Consider the following 26,793-nt stretch of genomic DNA (forward strand, 5'->3'; position numbering starts at 1 on the left):
GTTTAAATGCTTACTACGTTCCAGGTGCGTTCGTAAATGCAGCAACAACTGAAGTACCAGGTGCATCAGCAACATCTGTTCCGTCATTATTGACGTCAACAAAAACATCTTCTCCTCCTGCTGCTACCCATTCATCTGTACCGCCTACTTCTTCTCCTACTACTGCCCCTTCACCACTATGGCCTACTTCTCCTACTGCTGCCCTTTCACCTGTACCGCCTACTTCTTCTCCTACTGCTGCCCCTATTTATTGGTTAGAATGGACAGGCTGGGACTGTCAAGAAACACTGGGTCTGTGCTTAATGAAAAACATAAGAAATTGTTCAACTTACAATCCAGATGACTGTGAGGATAAACTGGGAGGCAGCTTTTACGAAGTTCATCAATGCAGAAAAGAAATATGCCCAGGTATGTTTCTACCTAACAAGACTGTTTCCTAAATTTCATGTCTTCAACCAGGCAGTCTTTGCAAATATATAATCTGATGTCATTCCGAAGTTGGTGATACTGTGTAATAAAGAATACATGCACATTATGCTTGAAGTGTTATGTTTTCTGTACAAATGTTTAACCTAATTTACAGTATGTTCAGTATGGTGATAGAGCAAATATTTTGATGTCGTGCATGTGTTTTTTTAAGAATTCTAGCAGGAGAAAAAAGAATATAATCTATTATAAGGTTCTTTGGAAGCAAATATTTCAACCAAGCAAAAAATAGCAGACAAGGTATGATTGAGCATGTTCGTAAAGGAAATGGAAAGTGCAACAACCCTCACACCCTTTACCCTAGGCTAAAGTGTAGTTTCATTACACCTCTATTGATTAGACTCCCTGATGACTACAATCAAAAGTCGCATCATTTCTATGTCTACCTATTGAAAATCGAGATAAAGTTGCATTTTTTGCTCTGATATAGAATCTAGCGTGTTCTATACGGGTTTTCCAAATGTTTTATACCGATGCTTAAATAAATTTTGATAAACTGTTACGAGACAGGCATATGTCATTTATAAATAAAGTAAAAATTTGATGTGTTGCAACTGAAGTGAATCATCTCTATGTTTTGTTTTACATTTTTGTAGCTAATTGGTTAGAGTGGGGAGAATGGAAGTGTAGGATGGGATTAAACGGCTCTTGTAATATGACACGGAATAGGGAATGTTCAACAGGTAATTCCCATGCATGTGGACCAAAGTCATCGATGACAGTTCCATGTGAAAAACATGTTTGTCCAGGTAATAACATAGCATTTGTTTGTTTCAGTGTTAGATCAAAATATACATCTCCCAGCCACGAGCGAAAATCTAAAATTTGTTTGTCATTGGTGAAATATTTTTCTAGATAACTCTATAACAAACAAATTTTCTTTTTATTTCATGTATTTTTATTGGTTTTAATTTAACGCTACTCCTTTTTTAAATCGCGCAACGTCACAAGCAACACGTCATGGTGTCACAGTCTCGTGACATCACGATTTCTATGTTGAATAAAAATGTAAAATATGTCTAAGCTTCCAGATTTCTGTCCCCTTTTTTATAGGTGGAGCGCATTTTTTTCTGTTTACGAAGGTATTTATATATATACAGCTACATTGAAGTGCATTTTGTAAAGAATGTGTAGTTCCCTAACGGTGAAAATAAAAACGATGAAACAGTGAAACTATCATTGATATATTCAAGTTGTTCACGATAAAGCATAAAGTAAACAATGCGCACATTGAAACTCCAGTCGCTCGAGCACTCGGGTTCAACTGAGAAATTTCGTGTGGTTGCTAGCCATTTTCCATATACAGTTGAAAATTTATATCTCCAATTTGTTTATCTAAAACTTCCAGCTATCTCGAAGACATGTTCAACTCTCGTCAAAGCAAATAGGCTCTTTTCTAGCATTCAGTGTTTGATAAAGGAGTTGGGCTTATAGGGTAGTTTAAATCATATTGTCAAAATTATATTTGGACACCATTTGAAATTAACCCGGCTGGATGTATTTTTGTTTTGTTTTTGTTTGGTTTAACGTCACATTGACACAGTCATCGGTCATATGGCGACTGTCCAGTTTTAATGGTGGAGGAAAACCCAAGGTGCCCTTCCATGCATTATTTCATCGCAGGCGGGCACCTGGATAAAAAAACACCGACCTTCCGTAAGCCTGCTTGATGGCTTCCCCACATGAAAAATCCATCGCCCTGAGTGAGGTTCGAACCCACATTGGTGAGGGGTAAGTGATTCAAAGTCAGCGACTTTAACCACTTGGCCACGGAGGCCCCAGGCTTGATGTGTAACACGCACGAACAATGACCAGTCTGAAATGTCATAATTCATTTTAAATCTATATATGCGTTCTCATTATAGTGTTACCTCTGTTAGAGTGGGCAAGCAATCTTTTTAATAATGACACATATCTCGTTAGGATTCTGTTCTTTAATTACCGGCGTCAGGTATAGACCATTAGTTACCATTCTCTAACTAGTAGACGACTAACCGATAAGTGTTGTTAACAATATCCTTGTACCATATTTTATTTACATTTTAGACAAGGTCGAGCTTCATGAGTCAGGCAGATGCATAGGCTATAGTAAGTACTTCGGCAGAAACTCTATACCTTAAACTTGCTTATTTAAATCCGATCCCGACAATACATGCCAAAATATCATTTTAAGTCAAATATCGGTTATATTGAAGTGAAACGTTCGGTCCCTCGAACTTCGAGATATCGAGTTTCATCTTAATTCTAGATAAGAATTTCCTGTTTGTGTTTTGTTTCTTGATTGTCAAATAGCTCATTTATCAAGTGTTATGAAAATACAACATCTAGAATCATTACATAATCATCTTTATGTCAGATGAACACTATAAATTAGTTTAAACGTAAAAATGTACAATGTGCTGCCAAATTGAGGTAATGATGAAATAACTTACTAGTTCAATCAGCTGAGAAGGAAACACAGTGCTACACAAAAAAAAAAAAAAAAAAAAAAAAGAAAAAAAAAAAAAACGCCATAAGCAGTATATTGGAGAGCCAGAGGGTATAGATAAGGATAATTAACTTTTCAAAGGAAGTAACCAGTATTCATTTTTGTAAGAGTATACACATGGTCAAAGGAAAGTTTAATGAGGATAAAATGTCGTGAATTTCAACTTTTGGTGATGAAATGAATAGGCATTCTTAAAATTTAAATTAATTGGATTGACGTAACAACGAAATATTTTAAATACAGTGAAACACCGCTCGCTCGAGCATCGATAACTCGAGCACCCGGGCTCGCTCGAGCAACTCATGTGGTCCCGGTCGATTTCCTTCTATTTTCTATGTGATATTACCATGGCTGGGTCGAACATCGATAACTCGATCGCTCGAGCATGACACCTGGTCCCAGTGTATTAATTTACTCTTTGTTGCTTCTGGCTAACTCGAGCACAGGTGTCAAAATTTTTCACACCTTCGGCGGTCAGAATGTATCAGTTAATTAAACATTTTCACACACCGTGAGAATTTTGTAGTCTATTCCCATCTTAAATGTTTGTTTGTCGGTATATTCGATATTATGATGAGATTAATTATTGATAAAAGCTTATTATAATAAAGAAAAGTTTTATTGATCAAATATCGATCAATTACTGATAACTTAAAGCATCTTTTCTGCGGGATCGAGATCTTAGTAATTTAACCAGCGGTTATTTGCATGCAAATGAAGGAAATAATATAGCCGTTTCATAAAATTGAGACGACAATTATAATATGCACTTGTTGATGAATAAAAATTAAATGTTTCTTCGCATGTACAAATTACATATTGAAACGTCTATCAATAGATAATGTTTGTAATACGTTTGTTTTCGAAAATGTCACAAGTATGTCCCGAGGACCGTAAACTTTAGTTTTCTTCGTATGTTTGTCAATGTTTGGGTCGCTCGAAACCATGGATAACTCGAGCATTTTGCTCATCCCCTTGCGACCTCGAGCGAGCGGTGTTTTACTGTATTACACACTATATGTATATAATCTATTTCAATAAAACCATTTTTGTCATGACTATTAAAAAGAAATTGATATCTGTGCCTCTGTTTCAGATGGTACTAGTTGCACAGATGCCTCAAGTTGCAACATCATTACTGATCCACATGCGTTTATTTGTCAATTTAAAGATACGGCAGCTAAATCTTGTCCAAAGGCATGCGGCTGTTGTGAAGGTATGTGTTTTTCCTGTTGATCTAACATAATCATCTGCTCATTTGCCAATTTAAAGATACGGCATCTAAATCTTGCACGAATGCACATCTAACATAATCATCAGCTAATTTGTAAATTTAAAGAAACGACAACTAAGACTTGTCCAATGGCATGTTGTTTTTGTGAAGGTAAATATTTTCCTCTGTTGATCTTGCATAATCATCAGCTTATTTGTAAATTTAAAGAAGCATCAACTACGTCTTGTCCAGTTGCATGTGGTTGTTTTGAAGGTATGTGTTTCCACTTAGCCACCCAAAGTTGATGGAATATGAGGCTTTCAATATAGTTTACAATCGTTCGAATTTTTCATTTAAGATGATAGACCATGAATCATAATAGCAGATTTATGTGATTCCTGTTTGCTATTTCGGCATTTTCCGAGAAGATTTTTGTGCGTTGTGCCACATTTACGATTGAAGAATGCCAAATGTGTTCATGTGATTACGTAATCGCAAGAAAACTGACGAAAATCATTTCGGGTCCATTACCTCAAGCGTAACAATGTCCCTAACGAGGGATATGATATTCTTGTATACTTTTATATGAGTTCTTTAGAGGTACAAAAGAAGGTTTACTGATGTAGTTTGGCGTTCCACTTGTGTTTCGTGGTCATCTTGACCGTTTGCCTTGAACAGCCAGCTAACAGTTACTACCGAAATTAAACTTTGATGATATTTCCATTTTATTTAAACTTCCAGCTTTCTTAATCAGTCATACTGTTTCACTGCCTTGAATGAATTCTTTACGTAGGTTTGACTGTATATCAAGTGTTATTCAAGACTTTAACCCTCACACAGACTTCGTTTTATATAATACAGATGAGCCCCACTGGTCGGAATGGAATGACTGGAAATGTAGCATGTTCCCAAACAACACGTGCAGAATGAAACGGACAAGAAAATGTTCAACTACCAATACAAATGAATGTAAAGGAATGTCTGAACTAACAGCAGCGTGTTCTGACAGCATTTGTTCAGGTATTATATAGGATACTTATTAATCCAGTACTACTGGGCATATTTCATTATTTCTTATTTACACTCTTGTTAAAATGAGTCTCTATCTTGTTCGCTCGGTTGTATTCAGTACTTCCAAACACACTCAAGAGATCCACACCAACACGATGATAACAATAAAGTTTGTTTCCACTTTTTTCTATTTGAACATGTACTTAATTTTATAGACGATCACAAGTCTTTTTCACTATCAACAAGTTAGAGACAAGCAGTGTCACGACAATGAAACAAAACGTTAGAAAGAATGTTATAAATAAATAATATAGTATAATCAATAACATATCGAAACGAGCGTAAAGTAAAACTTTTATATCCTTTAAAAGAAAATTCGTAGAGATTGTGTTAAATCGTTTGACGCATATTTTAGCAGGTTTAAAATACATATAAAGATGGATGCTCCATCAAAAGTTAAAACACATCTCTGTGAAAATTTATATAATCCATCAACGTTTATATTAGTAAATATATACATTCACTATATATTTTCTATGGACAGAAAAAACACTGGCGTAACGATATCAAGGATGACTCTTTCAAGATATTGCACGCGCAGTGTGACGTCATCTATAAATATATTAACTCAATGGCGTCGTTTTTTTCACAACTGGACATCAAAATTTCAAAACAAACTGTAACTGATAGCTAAAACAAGTTTGGGAGGCGAATTACAATTGAACGTTGGCGGGTCTTTTTGGCTGTCCCATTTAGATATTGAACGGGTCGGTATCCTTGCCTTTAGTTTGATTGTATGGTACTCATGAAAAACGTACCACTTACTTAAGAGTAGATGCGTTAATTGCTATTTATTATGCTTTTGTTCGTTTGTAAAAGTCCATATGTGGTTTATACCCGTATAAACGCACACAAATAGCATTCAGTTTTTGGTGGCTGCTGCCACCAGTGTCAAAAAGAATACTCAGTTTAAGAAATCTTGTCAGTTCTTAAGACCATCCTAACAACACAACCAAAAATAGTTCCAAGCTTTCCAGGTAAACAATTATCTACACAACGTGCAGAATATGCAAAGCCACAATATATGCCTTAATACCATTTTTAATGTAAATTCGGCGACTAAAATCAATACAAACTGAAGTCAACGTTTTAATTAAAACAACTACGTGTATGAATACAAATATGCAAATTTATGGTCACGTGAATAAACGATGACCTCATGTCATCTGAACTGGAGCGATGATATTGATTAGCTATTGCATAGTACTGCCCCAGAGGTCACGTAGCTTATAACGTAGAAAAGGTAGCTTATATATTTTATAGAAACCTAGCCTGGGAATCCAGACTGACAATTCAAAAATGTTTCCTAACCGTAGAGTCACATGTATAACTCCCGAAATTTAAGGCTTTATTTCATAAAGAACAATGACTTCTGCTAGCAATAATCCGCGGCTAAAAATAGAAACGGAATTTCAACGGAAAAGTTTCCAAACATTTCCGGTCCATAGACAATACCAGTTTGTACCTCTGATAGCTTTTCCAGCAAGTTGTAACACTTTTCAAATATGTCAGCACAAACTTAAATGTTCGTCATAGCTATCAAATTGTAAGATATTATATTAATGCAACCCTAGTGATCTAAGAATGTTACTGAATTTTCGACTGCATTGTCTCGTTTTCGTTTCAAGCACGCAAAAATATGACCACATGTCAATTAGGCTATTTATAGAAAATCGATAATCAGCAGTGATATTGATTTCCTCAGGCGTTGATACTGCCAATTAACACTAATTAGCGCAAATTTAGTGAGATGATTTATGAACAGGACAGTAATTTATGGATATAACTTGAACATGTACAGTTCATTGTTATATCAAGAACGAAATATACTAAAACATGCTTAGCAATAATACGAGAGTGAACAAAAATAAAAGAACATTCAATTAAAATTCATTCGATATTGTTTGCAATGTGACCTGCCGTGAGAATTAAAGACATGTATGTTTTCTGAATAATATTCCCTCACGGATAATCTTCCTTCAGCAAATGTACAATATAAGATACTATATGTATGCATAGATACACATGTATTCTGTACAATTTCGTCTGACAAAAAACACGAATTATCGACGTGGAAAACCCACAGGTCGCCCAAGCTGACAAATGTTGCAAGCTCGCTTTGACTAAGTGGTGCTACTGTATCAAGATCAACTTGTAAGCCCGTGAAAGTGGGCGCAGCGATGATACTAATACTCGCCCTTTTGAAACGACAATCTGTCAGTCTGTAGCAAGTCGTCGGATAACAGATTTGACCAACTTAAAATTGGAATTGTTTCAAGACATATTCTGCTCACTTCAGCAATATTCATTCGAGTCGCACCATGAGAAAAACAACATAGTGCATTTGTGACCAGCATGGACCCAGATCAAACACTCTGGTCAGGATCCTTGCTGTTCGCTAACGGTTTCTCTAGTAGCTTTGAAAGCTAACAGCATGGATTCTGACCAGACTGCGCGGATGCACAGGCTGGTCTGGATCCATGCTGGTCTCAAACGAACTATATTGGTTTTCTGATGGTACGTCTCAATATATCTGGATTGATACAAATATATGTATAAAAATTAAAACGGTTTCGTTTCGCCAGTTACATATTTTTCGACGTTTTTTAATGTCCAGCATTTTTGCGAAGCCTGCTGTTATGTCTAGCGAACTTTGAGTATAACAGATGGAGTGATAATTAATGCACCTCTAAAATACACTGGCTGCAGAACTGACATTCTGAGATGCATTTGTGGTGCATGTTTCTGTTGTTTTCTTTCACAAAAGTCTCATGAAAACCACAGCTTTCTGATACGGACTAAATCCGTGTGTATAATAATTCATGACAGACATGGCCCAAAAGCTTTAAAAAGAAATCTTAAAAGCTGAATGATTCGGAGAAAAAGCTTGTATTATTTATTCATAGTAAAACATCTTCGATGTACTAAGTAATTTATGTTGTAGTTTTCGTCACAAATAATAAAAAACGATCAAAACTATTCGCTAAAGACTGAATCAGTGTGTATGTAAACAATGACTGGCAGTGAAAAAGGATTAATTTTGAAACCAAAGCCGAAAAAATGCCAAAAAAGTTCTTATGGTTTATATTAACAATTTCTCAGTTGTCGCTTCCTTTGTAATATTTTAAACATTGATTAGCAGCCACCATCAGCGCTTTGAGCGCTTTGATTAATCAAAGTGATTTGGCAAGGTAACAGACTCGTTATGACGATCGGTAATATCAGTGCAACTACGTATTCTGGCATGCTATTTCGACATCTTTCGGATATAACAGAATATTTCTGTTTTTCGTTGACGCCGTCTAAATTCGTTTTCGTTACCTATGCCACGTGACTTCAGTTTGCAAATCAAACTACTTGATAAGGCATTATAGATAATTTATTAAAATGGAAGATTTATGCAACACTCTGCCTGATTGGACGAGAGCGTCAATTTCTTTCACTCTGTTGATTGTGCTACGCTGAGTGAAATGTAGACAAAGCGTTTATCCTAAACGACGCTGTTCACAGTTTTAAAGCTAACTTTGGCTCAGTACATTTAGCAAATATATTGATATATCTCAAAAAGATAAGTTAGTTTAATAAATATGATAGAAACGTGTTCAAATACCAACATATATCAAATTAAAGAAAGAGCTGAATACGGTCTGCGTATCACTTGAATATGGGTGTGATAAGAGTCTTTTATGTAGATAAGTGCTTTTTAAAAGATTTTCCTTGTTACAATTGTCGTCTGTATATGAAAAGGTTTCTTGCTTTTGTGACTAATTCAGATTGCATATTAAAATGAGTACTTGTTTGCTTTGATATATTTGTTATAAATTATTTAACTGATTTATTATATATGAATATTTTTCTTTAGTATGGTATGCAAATATTGAACTCAGTTGAAATCTGTTTTATTATAAATATGCTATATAATGACTGAATCTCATTACACTGAAACAAAGGTTTTATCTATGTGATATGACTACGGTCAAACTTTGCTTATGAAACAGAAGTATTGAAATAATTAAAATTGTATGTTTTGCTTGACCTTCACTTTTTTATAGGTGTGACGTCATTGTCCAAAGATTCATGAATAGCGAATATGCTATTTGTTAAAGCGGGATCAGTTGGCCTATTTTAGGAATAAATAAAAAAAAATCCTTTAATTGATTTTTTTCTCATGTATTCTAATTAAACTTTATTTGTAGCATCTTTATTAGGCCCGCAGCCAACTTTGTTCAGCTGGGACATTTGACCTCTTTTAGGGGCTGCTAGAGCTAAAACTAGAAATGCCTTTATACATCGTCTCATGAACAGCTTGGTGGATCTTTGTCATACTTGGTCTGGAGCATCATTATAAGGTCCTCTTCCAAATTTATTTATATAGGAACTTGGGCCTTATTAGGGACCACATTAGCTAAAAGTAGATATGCCTTTCTTCGCATTAACCACTAAAATGTAATGGATGTGTAACAGTATCGTAAGGTCTCCTGCTATTTTGTTACAAATGGGGATAGGGGCCAATTTAGCTAAAAATATAAACACGTTTAATGACCTCTTCTCATAACGCTTCATGAATCTTCATCAAACTGTTGTAATTACTCGTTATACATATAAATATTCTATTTACAGAACTGACTGGTGTTGTTACCAAGTGCAAGGATTTTGGTACGTATTTTACATAAAAATAGTAAAGTTTTATACTCAGTGAGCGATTTTTTTATATCTATCATGTATAAATATATTAGATAACAAAGGTTTTTACACTAAACTGGACTTGAATAAATAATTAATAATAACGCAACGTCAGTAAAAATTTTGAAAAGTCAGGATTTAATCATTTTCCACATAGTAGAAATACTTTTTGACAAAAACGTGCAGAACTACAAAAAATTATGACGTGAAGTATATATTTTTAGTAACCAGTTACTCATTAATTTGCACTGTCTGAAGAAGAAGTGATTTACATTTTGTGTTACAAACGAGGAATCGAGTTCCTTAAGACAAAAAGGTCTTTGCTTTATAGTTAATATTCGAGACTCTCAGCAATGTCAATCACTGGAATGACGGATTAACTTCTCATCAATCTGTTAATGGATATAACTCGTATTGTACAGACAGAAACGTATACTTCAGATTCCCGAATTACGAAGTGCGTAGACGTTGCTGAATGCACTGAATTTAAACCATACTTAGACGTTCTATGTTCAGAGCCGAGTGAAGCCACAAAATGTCCAGTTTCTTGTGGCTGCTGTGGTAAAAATTTACGTAAATTAGTCATAAAAAGCGTGACATGTTACATTTAGATTATTCTGTTCCAAACGTTTAATAACATTTAATACATCTTAAAGTTGGCAAATGAAAATGGTAAACAAAATGCGCAATATGCTGTTGTAATAATTTAGTAACAACAGAATAAGATTTAGGATAGTAGTGAATTTCAAAGGAACATTGGGCTTCATTTGTTACGAATTCTACTTTTCAAAACATGCCTCTAAGTAGTAGCATGAATCAGCCGTCTTGAAGAATGAAAAATACTGTGACAATAACCACTCTTTTAAAATGTGTATTTTTTTTTGTAAAGTTTCATAGAAAGTCATGAAGATAGACACATTTATTTTATGATTTAAATTAATTTGACTCAGTCAAACAGAGTCAGCTGCTGTTTTGTGTGGTTGATTAAATAAACTTCCAAAGGATCTTTTATAAGAGTTTATATATTTTTATCAAATTACCATGTCTTTCAGCTTCATCTCTTCACTTGACAACAATTCCGCCAACCACAAGTGGGTCCATATCAACGTTAACTACAGGTTAAGTCGGATTAAAGTGTTTTTCATAGCACATGTATATAGCACATGCAAGTGTCAGGAATACGTATTTGTTTCAATGTAAAGTAAAACTATCTTTCATTGAGTGAGCTCCTTTTTGTAATTGACCTTACAACTAGCTTATAAAGTTATATCATTCAGCTGAAATATTAGTGGTTAGGGTGTCAGCCGCTCAACACGGGGGTCATTGGTTCAAGTTCCACTGGGTCACGACCACACCTCATACGACACCAAAAGAAAATAGGTAAGGGTAGATTTCTCGGGATCACAGAACATCACAAACACAGCCTCGGAGCCACGCGTTTGTAAAGTATGCCCACAACAAAAAGAAGCTGTAACGGAAAAATATTACAGACAGGTTGCTTCAATCATCCAACAAGTACATTTTAATTTTATGAAGAATATAGAAAGATGGGGGAGGAAGAGGAAAGGGGATGGGGTTGGGAAAGCGGATTAAAAAGCGATTCAAATCAGCCTCAAGCTTTTATCATTATCGAGCTAAAATAAATCAGTTTAAACCAAATCATGATTTTTGATCAGATTCGATGTTTTGTGATCGTGCGAATGTGATAGCCTGATTGGTTATAAACTTCCAAAGGATCTGTAGCTAGATTTTGATATCATGTCCATTGATAAATCTTTTTAACAATATAGTTTTGTAAGCCAATGTACTTAAACTTCATTTGTATAACGCTTATTATAAATACAGTTAAAATTCGATATCACGAACTCATTTATCTCAAAATTCTGTCTATCTCAAAACGATTTCAAGTCAAGTCCCGAGCATACAATACCATTTTAAGTAGGACTTCGGTAATCTCTAAATATAACGCTCAATCCCATGGAATTCGATCTGTCTAGTTCCAACTTTATCTCATTTTCATAATAGTTTTAAACAAGTAATCAATGATTTACCATCCCTATTATTAGTGTTTAAATAATTCTGATTTCTAACAAAAGGCAGACCACTTTTCGTAATAATTTGGACAGATTACTTTCTAAAGATATACCTGTGTGAGTTGCGAAGTGATAAAGGACGTCATAGCTCTCTTTCTTGCAAACCCTGAATTCAGTACTTTTCAGCATGGCTGCTTTTATTTTCTTTTTTTCTATTTATTATATTTTTCAGCCTTACCTACTCACGTGTCAACAATTCTGCCAAACACAATTGGGTCCATATCAACGTTGACAACAGGTTTAGTTGCATTAAATAGTTTTTAATAGCACATGTACATAGCAAAGAATCAGGAACACGTATTTGTTTAAATGTAAAGTAAAACTCTTGCATGAAGGGAGCGGTGGTCTAGTGGTTAAGGTGTCGGCCGCTTAATCCAGGGGTCATGGGTTTGAGCCCCACTGGGGTCACGACCATGACTTCTCATATGACACCAGTACTGGTTTTTCTAGGAAGCGGACTCGAGAGTGGTTCCAATAAGCTTGAAGCTTTAATCACAAGTGAAAATAAATTAGTATATACTAAACTATTGCATTGAGTGAGCACCTTTTTATAACGGCCCTCACAACTAGCTCTGAGGGTTTATCTTGATCAAATGTAAAAAATTAGAAACATTCAATTCAAATATTTTTAGGTATATAGACTTAGTCATAATGGTTATTTTTTCAAATAGTTATTCAACGATTAGAATCAAGAGGTCCATCCAATGGTATTCTATATTTGTATTCCGCTTGGGTCTGTGCTTAGTTGCGTGAGTGGTGCTGCACATTGATTTACCCAAACACATTTGATTGCCTAAACACATTTGATTACCTAAACACGACACGCATTTGATTACTTTAATACTTTTGATTACCAAAATATAATTAATTATTTTGATTGCCATAATATATTTAATTATCTACATGCATTTGATTACCTATTTACATTTGATTAACTAAATACATTTGAATAACAATTTGGATTGCCGCACACAATCTCGGTCTGCTTTTATTATGCTTGTTTGCGCATAACGTTTCTATAAAAGCATGTCATTAATCTGATCAATAATTACAACTGTGATTAAAATACAGCTAAAAGTTCGGCACAATGGTCTGAATGGTTTTATGGAAAGTGTTCTGTTAGTTGTGGTAATGGAACAACCAACAGACTGCGGCATTGCAATACCGGACGTGACGTGGATTGTGCCGGGAAACCATTTGAGACGGTCCCTTGTACTGCCAGCAACTGTCCAGGTATGATAATTCAGGATATATTAATAGGGGAAAAAATGAATGGTGTACCGAATCACACATCTAAATGGAATAACCCGCACTACATTTTAACTTTTCTTTATAACACATAGTTATATTTTATCCTCTATTCCCCTGATGTTTTATATATATAAAACACGGGACACCTGCACTTTACCGGTCAGCACTTTCAATTAAAAGTCTCTCTTCCTATGGGGGCCACCGATCCCACACCCCCGTTTTCCTCTTTTGTTTATTGAGTAGATCAATTGTTATAATTTATTTAGTGATTGTAAGAATCACACACTGCCTTTTAAAATCCTAGCATGGAATGCCTACCGGTAAAGTGCATTCTAGTCCAAAACACCAACGATGATATCATATCACACTAAAGACGACCGAGGGTGGTAATAGAATCATTTTGACCAATTTTGAAAAAGGTAATCCATTTTGACTTTGTTGCGAATAGATTGTTATACACTTTTCAAGATATCTTAGTAAGAATAAAGGTGAATTTGACCTACAAAGCACGTGCATAATTTCTAAACTATTTCGGCTATTAGTTATCATCATCCTCCTCATCATCATCATCATTTTTATCATGCCTATCTTTATAACTGAAACTATTTCCATAATGCATCACATTAATTATAATTGGATTTTTCTTAACAAATTTGGTGCAGGTAATTCGTATACACTGAGTTAAGGGTGCGGTAACTAAAAGTGTGCAGGTATTTAATACCCGCACGCTAGTTACCGCACTGTTGGATAAGAAAGTATGTCAGCTTGTCTGAAACAGTAGACAGCGAAGTGTATTTTATTGATTTTCTGCTCTAGCATTGGTTTATTTTACCTGGGCTTTACACATTTGTAAAGCAAGGATTTTAAGTACTCACTGAACTGCTGAATATGGCAATGTGGAACGCCTACAACTGCCATATATGGACGGCTATGATACAAAACAGAAAGAACATTAAAACTCTCGGGTAAACGATTTATACTTCACGTATTTCACTTTTGTTATAAGTTGATGGGGTATGGTCTGAATGGACACAGTGGAGCACGTGCACCGAGACCTGTGGTGATGGAATGCACTCACGGATAAGGAATTGCGACAATCCTGCTCCACAACATGACGGATTACAATGCAGTGGAACACACAACGAAACAACTGCTTGCAAATATATGGATTGTCCTCGTAAGATAACATATTGAACTATTTTCGGATTTTTCTATATATGCACCTTCTGTAATGTGACACATGTTAATGCATGAATCATTTGTATTGTACAGTTAAAACGCGGTATTTTGAATTCTGAGAGATCGAGTGTGATTTGTGGTAACCATAATTTGATTTAAACTGGTATTTTGTGCACATGTTTTCGAGATGTCTTTTACGCCATTCACATTCAACAGTGTTACATGCGTTTTAATAAGCAACATGGCTAGTTAGCAACATTCATCAATCATAAGCTCGCCCGCTTAGCTCAATATGTAAGAGCGTTGGTCTACGGATCTCGGGGTCGCGAGTTCGATCCTCGGGCAGGGCGTATGTTCTCCGTGATAAGATTTGATGAACGACATTGTGTCTGAAATCATTAGTCCTCCACCTCTGATTCATATTGTGAAATTGGCAGTAACTTGCGAAAAACAGGTTTGTACTGGTACAGAATCCAGGAACACTGTTAGGTTAACTGCCCGCCGTTACATGACTGAAATACTGTTGAAAAACGGCGTTAAATCCAAAACAAACAAACAAATCAGCAATCATAATTTCAAATGATAATCTCGTCAAATTTAGAGCTAGGCAAAATACCCAGTACCTATGCTAGGATAAATTGAAAGCATGTACAATGCATGAGAAACAATTGCATAAAAGAACTGCTTTCAATGTATTGTAAAACTGTCAGGCTGGGAGGTGTTGCACATTTCATTACCTCTCATGAACAGACTCAATCAAACCGAGTCTGCTATTATTCATTTTTGTTGCATTCTTTGCTTCCAAGGGATCTTTTTACAGATTTTATTAATACATTTGTGTGCTTGTAAATCACTGAAACAATGAACATCTAAACTTGTCCAAAACATTGTGGAACGATACTAATTTCACCTAGGTAATAGTTACATTTTACTCGGACTTTATCATAGACTCCCTGTGTCAAATCTCAAACTTCGAATTAATACCAATGTATTAAATACATATAATATGGCTTCCTTTAGGGCATGTGTGGTCAACGATGGCAACTAAGTTTAATTTTTGATATAGTATGATATTTATTTCTAAAGTCACTGTCAATTCATTGTAAACATGTTTTGCTTACTCAAGTGGAAACTGGCAGGTTCTTGCAAATGCAGCTCTTCGATTGGTCAGTTTGAATTACCGATACCATTTTAAGTTTATTAATAACTAGTTCGGATTTGTATGCAGAATTTCCGCCAAGTGTTTCCCATTACTTATGATTATCTTAATAACGTATTATATAGTAAGTAGATTTGCTTTAGTGAGACTCCGTACGTAGTTGACTATGAAATTGTCGTTATATTTCAGACTGGTCGGCTTTTCAGAATATTACATCATGCAGCGTAACGTGTGGTACGGGCTTCGTACAACTGAAACGGTTCTGTAGTACAGGGAATCAGTCTGATTGTACCGGAAGTGCTTACACCGAGATGCTATGCAATTTACAGAAATGCTTGTAAATTAGCAACAGTTTCTATTTTGCAATAGAATCTTAGTATAAAGAATCTTGTGTGCGTTTTTTATATTATTTTTTCTGATATATGAAGTGCTTTCACCCGTTCATCGACGACTTCATATAACAGTTGGTTATGGTTAAAACAATTAAACAATTTGGATAATTCGTCACACTGGTCATGATTATTATTTAATTACATGTAAATGTCGACATGTATGCACTATGAAATAGTTAAGCATCCTAATATTACAATGATATTTACAATAACAACAATATTTTTGCTGCAGTCTTTTCTATGACTCTGAAATCCAGCATCCTCGATAAGTAACAGATATGTCTGCGGAAAAAAAAACAACAACATGATTACGCTAAATAGACATGATTTCACTGTATTACGCTAGTACGTGTGCTTTCGTCAGATTTCGTTACGATATGTATGCTGTTTTTGGATTATGCTATAATACCTGACATGCTTTCATCACGCTAAAATGTCTGAGCTTTCATTTGGTTACGCTAAGATATATGTGCTTTCATTTGATTACGCTAAAATACGTGTGCATTCGACTTTATTACGTAACGGTTATGATATGTGTGCTTTTATTGGTTCATAGTATAACTAACATGCTTTAATTGGATTACGTTAAAATACATACTGTGAAATAATTTAATTTCGTCGGCACGAAATTTTGTGGTTTTGGCCAAAACGGCTGTTTCGTAGGGACGTAAATTCATGGATTTTCAATTTTTGTAAAAAAAACAAAAAAAAAAAACAAACAACATAAATTCCTCAGGAATAGATCAAATAGTACTTCTGTCCTTACATGGTGAAACCTACACGTGTCAAACAGCGCTACCATGGTTACCGAATTTGCAATCTACGCCGCGGGAGATTAGCGAGTGATCACGTGCCAATTAACGACCGTGTTATCTATAATTAAATGACCCCTAATTTGCAAAACCTTTTAAAACTGTGAAATATTCAATAAGAAAAGTCAACGCCAATTAAAAAGTGTCAAATTCGTAGCACCTTGCACAATTGGCATTCATAATCAAAACAAATATACAAGTTGATCATTGATCATTTGATCGTGTTTTAAACAAGAGCTAGTTATTGTACTGCAAATTAAATCAAATTATTATAGATTTAAATAATGTTGTTTTTTATTCCGTATTACTAGTATAACCCTAGTAATCCTTACATGTACATAAACTATAATAAACTGGTCCTGCTTTTATTTTTTATTTTTTGTTTTTGCAATGTGAATGGCGCGTCTGCATCTAAAATTACAAGCTGTTGAACTTGTGCATGTTTTATTTCCTGCCGAGAAACGTGTAAAGTAGGGATGATACACGTTTTGTTTGTGTGAATTTGAAGGGCTGCGGAGCAGGGCTTTAAAATAATGTTAGAACATGTAGAAGGGACACATCATGTCTTCTTTTACCAGCAAACCTGGAAAGTTGCATTCAACTGATAACTTTGTTGGTTTGACTTTAAACTTAACAGAAAGAAATAGTTGAAGTAGCTTAGAACATTGTGTAGAATAAACAAGTATATAAACAGTCAGGGGTGTAACTGTTTTAGGTTATGTAACCTATTTCAGTTACTTTTTCAAGAATTTTATAACCTGTATTAGTTATAAAATAAGGATAACCCAGGTAAGTTATTAAAAAAAAAGCCTTTTTACTGCTCTCACAAAGTGAGCTTTAAAATGCAATTAGTAGCAAACTGTGGTTAATCAAATTCTCTTTTAGTCTGATAATGACCTGATGAGCATAATGGGATGTTAAGAGTTTTATAGCTTAAAAACCGTTTGCGTACCATATTAAAAGACATGATAGGTTTTTAAATGACTGAACTATTAGAATTAAAACCTCAATTCAGTTATTTTTGTAAGACAAGATTTAGAGTTTTCTCTTCCTGTTAACTGAAAGATTAATTAACTACTTAATAAATTTTGTCTTTTATGTAATAAAATAATCTAAACATTTATTTGCAGCATCGTCACAGGAGATGAGTCAGATGAAAATTCATCTACAGCAAGCACTCGCCTCAAGATCCATCTCTGATGAAATGTGCTCAAGTTTACAGGTAAATTAGTTTCTTCACAAGTAACAGTCAACTTCTCCACATGACTTGATGGTTGTGAATGTATGACCAGGTATTACTATTTTCTTACAAGTAGCCACAATATACATGTACTTCAAGATCTTAAATTGCTACCTATTTATTTAGAGTCTTTCTCTACCTACTGAGCTAACTTGGCATGCCTTTACAGATATTGCAGCTTAGTGTTTGACAATGTCACTTGTTAACATTCTTTGAAGAAAATAATATTGCAGTAATGTGAATTATTTCTATAACTGAATTTTTAAATGCATCACGTTTGTATTGGGATCGGATTACAGGCTTGTTAAGCCCCCACCTAACCCTCATCGGTGTTGAAATGGCTTTATATATATTTGTGGTATTATTTGATCAGGAAGAGATTCAAGATCTGAAGGAACAGGTACAGATGCTTGAGTCAGCCTCACATCTCGGAGTGTCATCTGTAGCAGGACAGTCTTCCTCGGCTTCCAACTTTGTTGACCAGAATGATTCCATGGTAGATCTGGGAATACGTAAAACACTGGATTACGATACTCCGCAAGGCACACCAACTGTAGGAAGATCTCAGTAAGTTGTTGCTGAAATTGTGAACAATTCATTGACTTAAAATTACTTCATAGGCTTGCTTTATACTTAACAGAAGAGAAGCATGAGATGTATTCTTATATATACTGTTTTTCAGCATCTTGGGAGAGCTATATCTTATATTATGCACTTATGAGTCTCGGTTTACCACTTGTCAGACTGGAGGCATTGATGTAAATCAATTTGTATGAAAAAGGTCATCAGTTCCATGTGGAGAAGGAAGCACTAATTCTTACATGGAGTTATTGCAACTCTTTTCAGGGCACCCGCATAATTCTTGTAAATGCATCTGATTGAGTGTAAATGTTGAGTGTAAATGTTGAGTATAAATGTTGAGTATAAATGTTGTATAAATGTTGTTAGAATTTTCAGTCTTAAGGTAGTTGAGTTGAAATGACACTCAGCAAATTAATTATGTAGTCTTGTTTGGAAATACTGCATTCTTTCGGATTTAGCTTAACATGCATGGCTTTCCCTAAAAGCTGGAAAATGTGGAAATTACATACAGGTAAAATCGTTAAACGAAATCAAACGGCAATTAAACAGTTCTCATTTTGGGTCCCCTGCCTTAAGTAATTTCTATTTCTGTTATTTCAGAAGTGCAGTGTCATCCAATGATATTGTTACAAGTCTGAAGGTGGAGCTGGAGAGATGCCTGGTCAGTAACAAACAGAAGAGAGGGGAGGTCTCTGAACTGAAGGAAGAAATGAGAAAAGTAAAGAAAGATATGATGGAGTTCCGACAGCGATGTGAACGTGCTGAGTTACTCACACAGGAACAGAAGGTAAATACTGTTTGATTTTTCTTGCGGCATAATGAAATTTGTAACACCCGACACTACCATCAGCTTAAGTGAAACTATTTTTACACAGAAATATAGAATGGACTCCATGATCCTAGAGGAGCAAAAATAAAAGTAATACTGAGTCCAAGTATTTTGCTACCTATAGATGCCACATAGAACGTAAAAGATGTCTGTTGTGTTTGTCAGTAAATCTATATGACGATTCCCAGGATTCATGGAATGCATCTACCCAACCTATTTGTAACCCTTATCCTGCTAAATTTCTATAATGAACTTGTCCATCTTTCAATTTGAATAGTACCATTAACTGTTAAAAGGGCTGCTTAATACCAAAAAATACTGACTGAATTGTGAAGAGTGCAGATCATGATCAGACTGCACAGATGTGCAGTCTGATCACGATCTACACTGGTCTCAGAGGCAGAATCAGGTCCAGCATGATTAGGGTTAACCTTCTTTCACATATAATATCATAGAAATCTTGATAATTATATGAAATTACTGAATGGATTTGACAATAGTTTGTTTGGACATATGTTTGGGCTGAGCAGGACTGTGAATGAACAATACTATGAATGGATATGCTTTATTGGTAGATTCTTAAAAAAGCTTCATTTTTGAGTTGAAGAAATTTTGGAAACATCTAAATATATCTGTTTGCAGAAGCGTATAGCTGACCTAGAGTCCTGTATGAGTCCAGGAGAGAAAACTAACGCCATTGAGAATAGACTGAAAAAGGACATTGACAATTTGAAGAGAGAGAAAAAAGTTTTATTAGAAGATACTGAGGTAAAATAAATTATAGCATTGATTGTATGGCTCTGCAAAGTCAGCATTGGAAAAAATGTAGTGCCTGATTTTAATTATCTACTTGTAACAGGAGATAAGTTATAAATAGAAAATGTGAGTGAAAAATATTGTCTGGACACTTCTTAACACAAATTTGGATAAAAATTTGTTTTTTTCATGTTTTTCAATATTTTGCAAAAAATACTTGCATACTAATAAACTGTGTGGTGTTAGGGATGTTAGATTATCATGCACCCTTTCATGGCATGTCAGTGTACTTATCTGGTGTTCACATGAATTATATTTTGACAAACAGATATGTGTGAGTTTGTGTTATATCCTCATTATTGTAGGAATTGCAGCGGAGATTAGAGGAGATTTCTAAGAGTGAGGAAAGATTAACAGAATTAAATAGAGAATTGAGTACACAGATCTCCGACATGGTGAAAGAATATGATCAGGATAAAAGGGAGGCTGTTGAAAGGTATTGTGTTAAAATCTGTAATTTATGAATCAAAGATATCTAGTTTCTGGCATGGGATCAGCCCAGTTTGTTTGAAAGAGTGTACAAGGCAAAATGTTAAAAATCTTTAGTTTGAAAACCAGTCTGAGATCCCCTGCATCTGATTTGTTGATAAAGAGTTTAAACTACAAATTAATGCCGGCAGAAGTATCAGACTGGTCTGAAGCATTTATTTTAAAACCGAGTCCAGGCCTCAATTTAACAAAAATACATAAGTTTTGTTGAAGTACTGAATTTGCTTAAGTTTTTATTTTTCAAATTAACTTATTTTTTTAAACAATTTAGGTATTTTTATGAAATCAGGCCAGGACTTCTTGAGCTCTTCAGATTTGTCTCTTTTAACAGTTTTACAGACTTTGAGGAAACAGTACATCAGAAGTCATTTATTCTTCTGATTGTTAATTATTATTTAGAGAACAAAACTTAGTTTGCGAAAAAAATCCCAGCTTTCCTTAAGGGGAGTGGTGGTCTAGTGGTTAAGGTGTCTGTTGCTCAGTCCAGGGGTCATGGGTTCGAGCCTCACTGGGGTCACGACCATGACTTCTCATATGACATCAGTACTGGTTTTTCCAGGAAGCGTACTCGAGAGTAGTTGCAGTAAGCTTGAAGCTTTCATCACAATCAAGCTAAAAGAAATTAGTATAAACTAAGATGAATACTTTTATTTCTGCAGAGCACACAGAGCAAGTGAACAAGTAGCAGAGACAACACGTAACAAACTGCGACAAGAGCTTACACTACTGTTTGATGCTGAACGCTCAGATATAATTGCAAAGTATGAAAAGGAGTGCAGTAATCTCAGGTATTTATTAATTATTCAGGAGTTCTCTGTATCTGAGTATTACATTCAATTACTTTGAATCACTTGCCCTCTATGCTCCGGATTCGAAACCTTGCATATTCTTTCATGTGGGGAAGCGGTTCTATCCAGAAGCCTGCCTGAAATGATACTTGGAGGGGCTCCAGGGATCTCTCTCCCACATGAAAAACTGTAGAGACACCATATGACCTATGAACTGTGTCAGTGTGATGTTAATCTGAACAAAAACTATTATTCCTATTAAAAAAAAAAAGCTAAAAGATGTAATATTGTTTAGTATCAAATATGACAACATGATCATCTGTAGTTCTGAAGTGAGATGTGTTTAGAAAAACGTATACTTTATATAAAAATTGCACTTCTGCTTTGTTTTGAAGTTTCTGCCACAGTCTTTTTAGCTCACCTGTCACAAAGTGACAAGGTGAGCTTTTGTGATCGCGCGGCGTCCGTCGTCCGTCGTGCGTGCGTCCGTGCGTCCGTAAACTTTTGCTTGTGACCACTCTAGAGGTCACATTTTTCATTGGATCTTTATGAAAGTTGGTCAGAATGTTCACCTTGATGATATCTAGGTCAAGTTCGAAACTGGGTCACGTGCCATCAAAAACTAGGTCAGTAGGTCTAAAAATAGAAAAACCTTGTGACCTCTCTAGAGGCCATATATTTCACAAGATCTTCATGAAAATTGGTCAGAATGTTCATCTTGATGATATCTAGGTCAAGTTCGAAACTGGGTCATGTGGGGTCAAAAACTAGGTCGGTAGGTCTAAAAATAGAAAAACCTTGTGACCTCTCTAGAGGCCATATTTTTCATGAGATCTTCATGAATATTGGTCAAAATGTTCACCTTGATGATATCTAGGTCATTTTCGAAACTGGGTCACGTGGGGTCAAAAACTAGGGCATTAGGTCTAAAAATAGAAAAACCTTTTGACCTCTCTAGAGGCCATATTTCTCAATGGATCTTCATGAAAATTGGTCAGAATGTTCACCTTGATGATATCTAGGTCAAGTTCGAAACTGGGTCACATGGGGGTAAAAACTAGGTCAGTAGATCTAAAAATAGAAAAACCTTGTGACCTCTCTAGAAGCCATATTTTTCATGAGATCTTCATGAATATTGGTCAGAATGTTCACCTTGATGATATCTAGGTCAAGTTCGATACTGGGTCATGTTGGATCAAAAACTAGGTCAGTAGGTCTAAAAATAGAAAAACCTTGTGACCTCTCTAGAGGCCATATTTCTCAATGGATCTTCATGAAAATTGGTCAGAATGTTCACCTTGATGATATCTAGGTCAAGTTCGAAACTGGGTCACGTGCGGTCAAAAACTAGGTCAGTAGCTCTAAAAATAGAAAAACCTTGTGACCTCTCTAGAGGCCATATTTTTCAATGGATCTTCAGGAAAATTGGTCAGAATGTTCACCTTGATGATATCTAGATCAAGTTTGAAACTGGGTCACGTGGGGTTAAAAACTAGGTCAGTAGATCTAAAAATAGAAAAACCTTGTGACCTCTCTAGAGGCCATATTACCTGAGATCTTCATGAATATTGGTCAGAATGTTCACCTTGGTGATATCTAGGTCAGGTTCGAAACTGGGTCACGTGGGGTCAAAAACTAGGTCAGTAGGTCTAAAAATAGAAAAACCTTGTGACCTCTCTAGAGGCCATATTTCTCAATGGATCTTCATGAAAACTAGTGAGAATGTTCAGCTTGATGATATCTAGGTCAGGTTCGTAACTGGGTCATGTGCGGTCAAAAACTAGGTCAGTAGGTCGAAAAATAGAAAAACCTTGTGACCTCTCTAGAGGCAATATTTTTCACGAGATCTTCATGAAAATTGGTGAGAATGTTCACCTTGATGATATCTAGGTCAAGTTTAAAAGTGGGTCACATGCCTTCAAAAACTAGGTCATTAGGTCAAATAATAGAAAAGCTTGTGACCTCTCTAGAGGCCATATTTTTCAATGGATCTTCATGAAAATTGGTCAGAATTTTTTATCTTGATGATATCTAGGTCACATGTGCTCAAAAACTAGGTCACTATGTCAAATAATAGAAATAACGACGTCATACTCAGTTCAACACTTGGTCATGCGGGGATAGGTGAGCGATTCAGGACCATCATGGTCCTCTTGTTTAACCATTGCTGCCCTATAGAAATATGATGTAGAAATGCACTAACAGTTTAGTATGATATGATTTGTCATACTGTTATATTATGCAGACATATGTGTTTATTGTAACAAACCCAAAATAATTAAGATAATGGGTAAAATATGTCAACCCTTACCATGCTGGACACAATAGATTCTGCCTTTTGAGACCAGTGTAAATCATGATCAGCCTGCATATCCATGCTGTCTGATCAGGACCTGCACTGTTTGCTATTCAGTCAGTATCTTTTGGGTAAGCACCCCTTTTAACAGTTAATGGCATTGTCCAGATTGAAAGATGAAAAAGTACATTATAAAAATTTAGCAGGGTAAGAGTTAACAGATTTAACATTTACTTTATCATCTTCTGCAGAGAAGAGTTACAGGCAGCACAAGAAGAGATAGACAAAGTAAAAGATGAGTATGTCAAACTGTGTGAGGAGAAAGAAAATATGAAGGCAGAGATCAACAAAGAATGGCAGGAGAAACTGGAATCTTCTGTTCAACAGGTTGGTAGAAATTGCTGTAATACAATGTACATTGAAATGTTCCTTACATGGTAGGAAATCTTTCTAAAGTTTATGTACAAGGTGAATTATTCCAGTCTGTCAGATCATAAAATAACCACACAATAAACTGCTTCTCTACATGAACATTTTGTCAGATAAAAGCATTTCACATTATCAAATGAGAGTTATCTCCCATAAAAAGTTTGCTACATATCCCAACCTATTTCCAGGGCCAATATGCATCAGTGTTTTAAGGCTGCAGTTTAGACCTTTGCTCTGCCATTGCCAATAAGCTTAAATTGTAAGACTATGTAATGAAACTCAGCTCATAGTGTATAAAGAATTTCTATATGTTTGTATTGGACTTAAGTCTTAGTTTTATGTTTTGTACATATAGTAAAACACCACCCGACAGTGTTTGCTGAGGGAGGTCGAGGAGTTATCCAGAGGCATTGAGTGATCTAAACTTAGAAAATGTAAGAAAAATGATAGGGGACCACATAAATTGCACAAACCAACCAGTGTGTTGGAGTAATCAATAACCATGGGAGTGGTGTTCCTCTGTAGATGACAAGCACCCGTTTGTTTTACTACTGTTTTTACTGCAGGTGAAACTCAATATCTTTGAATCCTAAGGGATCAAGCGATAATACTTCCAAGATAACTGAAATGTGACTGTAAGTGATACATGTATTTTCTGCATGTGTTTTAGAGACAGGACTTGAAAATGTCTTCAAGTTAGTCGGAATCTGGAGATAAGTGTGTTTGAGATAATGGAGTTTCTCTGTTTTCTTTTCTTCTAGGTAAAAGATACAATGAAAAAAGAAACAGAATTGTCAGTTTTGAGAGCTGAAGAGAACTGGGCAAAACAGAAGGAAGCTGAGATCTCTCATCTAAAGGAAGAACTAGTGAAAGAATTCACAGAGGAAAAAGATAAACTTAAAGACACTATACAATCTGACTGTGATAATGAACAGAAAATTGTTGTAGAAAGGCTACAGGTAGAACATTCTGCAGAAATGAAAGCATCTAAAGAAAGGTTTGAGGCTGAATTGAAAACTATGAGAGATATTTTAGAAATGGAAAAATCAAATGATCTTGAAAAACTGGATAAGGAAAAAGTTAATGAGATAGAGAAATTAAAGAAATTGATAATTGATAAAGAGTTGTTTATAAGTGAAAAAGAACAGGCGTATATTGAGAAGGAAAATTTGTTAACTGAAAGGGAACAGGTTATTGAAAGTTTAAAATCTGAGTACAAAGCAAATATGGATAGTTTCCAGACAGAGATTAAAGTATATACTGAACGGACAGAGATGTTAGAAAAGGAGTTAAATGAAAATAAAAGTAAACTTGAAGAAATACAAAAGGAACTCAGTGAAAAATCAAATCAGTTTGAACAGTTACTGACAAGTTTAGAAGAAAAAGATGACTTGGTTGAGAGTTTGAAATCTGAAATTGAAATATTGAAGTCAGAAGTAAAAGTGCTTGAACAGTCTAGGAAAGAGTATAAGGAAAAATTGGAATTGTTGCAAAAAGATTATCATGAAAAAGTGAAAAAAATAGAATCTCAAAAGAAAGAGACAGATTCAAGTGTTGAAAACATTTTAAAAGCTAAAACTGATGAGATAAATAGGTTAAAGAAAGAATTGGAAAAGATCGAATCTGAAAAAGATTCTGAAATTGATAAGTGGCGAAAAGAGGAAGTGGAAAGACAAGAAGTTGAAAATTTAAGAAAAGAAATTGGCAAAAATATACAGAAAGATAGACAAGTTGAAATGGAAAGTTTGAAAAAAGAAGTGATTAGATTAAAATTGGAAATTGATCGAATGGATAGTAATAAACAAATGGAGGTTGATAAAGTCTGTAGGGTTAAACAAGCTGAAATTGACAATATCGAAAAACGTAAAAAGATGGAGATTGAAAGATTGAAAAAAGAAAAACAGACTGAGATAGAGAGATTGATAAAGGAAAAAGATGAGGAAATTTCAAAATGGAAGAGCTCTCAGCAGGAAAGGTCTGCTGAAGAAATGGATATAACAGAGAAAGTTAGAGAAAGGCTGAATCAAGAAATGGAAGAAGATCTGAACAAAACTGTAGAAACAAAGGTGAGAAAGAAAAATTATTTTAGATATTTACCATTACAACGCTTAGTTGTGGTAGTAAGGAAGCCATCAAGTTGGCTGACAGAAGGTTGATGGTTCTACCAGGTGCCCAGCCATGCTTAAAGACCTGCTCCAGTCCTACCTTTTAACCTTAAATTGTCACTAAAAAGCATGTCAATTCTGACTATAAACATTGACGCCTGTCAAAATAGTCTATTTTATATAAAATTCTATATAAAATTCTATAATATTATAAAATACCTGTGGTTTTGCATGCTATGTTAACGTCTGCAGAAGCCCGCGGGATTGTTTGTGACCGAGACCGCTATTCTTGCATAAAAATATATTTCACGACGATTTACATGTATTGTTTTCATACGTGATGACTTGACGATTCCGGTACATTTTTTATTTACCATTCAAGTTGTTCTTGG

General features: G+C 35.1%; 2 protein-coding genes across 4 annotated transcripts in view; both read left to right on the forward strand.

Annotated features, from left to right (window-relative positions):
* Positions 1-16,024, forward strand: part of LOC128551119 (neurogenic locus notch homolog protein 2-like) — a 44,449-nt gene extending 28,425 nt beyond the window's left edge. Inside the window, exons 9-20 of one of the 3 annotated variants that reach the window (XM_053531551.1) lie at positions 25-408; positions 1,083-1,235; positions 2,533-2,574; positions 4,071-4,190; positions 5,049-5,207; positions 9,879-9,914; positions 10,383-10,502; positions 10,994-11,059; positions 12,207-12,272; positions 13,106-13,267; positions 14,292-14,462; positions 15,813-16,024. In XM_053531551.1, the coding sequence (XP_053387526.1) occupies positions 25-408; positions 1,083-1,235; positions 2,533-2,574; positions 4,071-4,190; positions 5,049-5,207; positions 9,879-9,914; positions 10,383-10,502; positions 10,994-11,059; positions 12,207-12,272; positions 13,106-13,267; positions 14,292-14,462; positions 15,813-15,964 (1,631 nt within the window). In that variant the 3' untranslated portion in view covers positions 15,965-16,024. The remainder of the gene's footprint in view (positions 1-24; positions 409-1,082; positions 1,236-2,532; positions 2,575-4,070; positions 4,191-5,048; positions 5,208-9,878; positions 9,915-10,382; positions 10,503-10,993; positions 11,060-12,206; positions 12,273-13,105; positions 13,268-14,291; positions 14,463-15,812) is intronic. The other 2 variants (XM_053531552.1, XM_053531553.1) reach the window with 2 other exon arrangements.
* A 1,939-nt stretch (positions 16,025-17,963) lies between these two features.
* LOC128546155 (centrosomal protein of 152 kDa-like) lies at positions 17,964-26,575 on the forward strand. Its single transcript, XM_053531412.1, has 8 exons — positions 17,964-18,049; positions 18,441-18,634; positions 19,250-19,436; positions 20,121-20,246; positions 20,600-20,730; positions 21,443-21,571; positions 24,119-24,254; positions 25,058-26,575. The coding sequence occupies exons 1-8, from the start codon at positions 17,972-17,974 to the stop codon at positions 26,450-26,452; spliced, it is 2,376 nt and encodes a 791-aa protein (XP_053387387.1). The 5' UTR covers positions 17,964-17,971; the 3' UTR covers positions 26,453-26,575.
* The last annotated feature ends 218 nt before the right edge of the window (positions 26,576-26,793 follow it).

Source organism: Mercenaria mercenaria, chromosome 19 (genome assembly GCF_021730395.1).
Source record: "Mercenaria mercenaria strain notata chromosome 19, MADL_Memer_1, whole genome shotgun sequence".
In the NCBI taxonomy this organism is placed as follows: Eukaryota; Metazoa; Mollusca; class Bivalvia; order Venerida; family Veneridae; genus Mercenaria; species Mercenaria mercenaria.

Excerpts from the sequence above, each read along its gene's own strand:
- LOC128546155 (XM_053531412.1), top strand. The coding sequence starts at position 17,972 with ATGAGTCAGATGAAAATTCATCTACAGCAAGCACTCGCCTCAAGATCC. Across the intron at positions 20,731-21,442 it reads AAAAGGGAGGCTGTTGAAAG|AGCACACAGAGCAAGTGAAC; the intron begins GTATTGTGTTAA and ends TTATTTCTGCAG. Across the intron at positions 21,572-24,118 it reads AAGGAGTGCAGTAATCTCAG|AGAAGAGTTACAGGCAGCAC; the intron begins GTATTTATTAAT and ends CATCTTCTGCAG.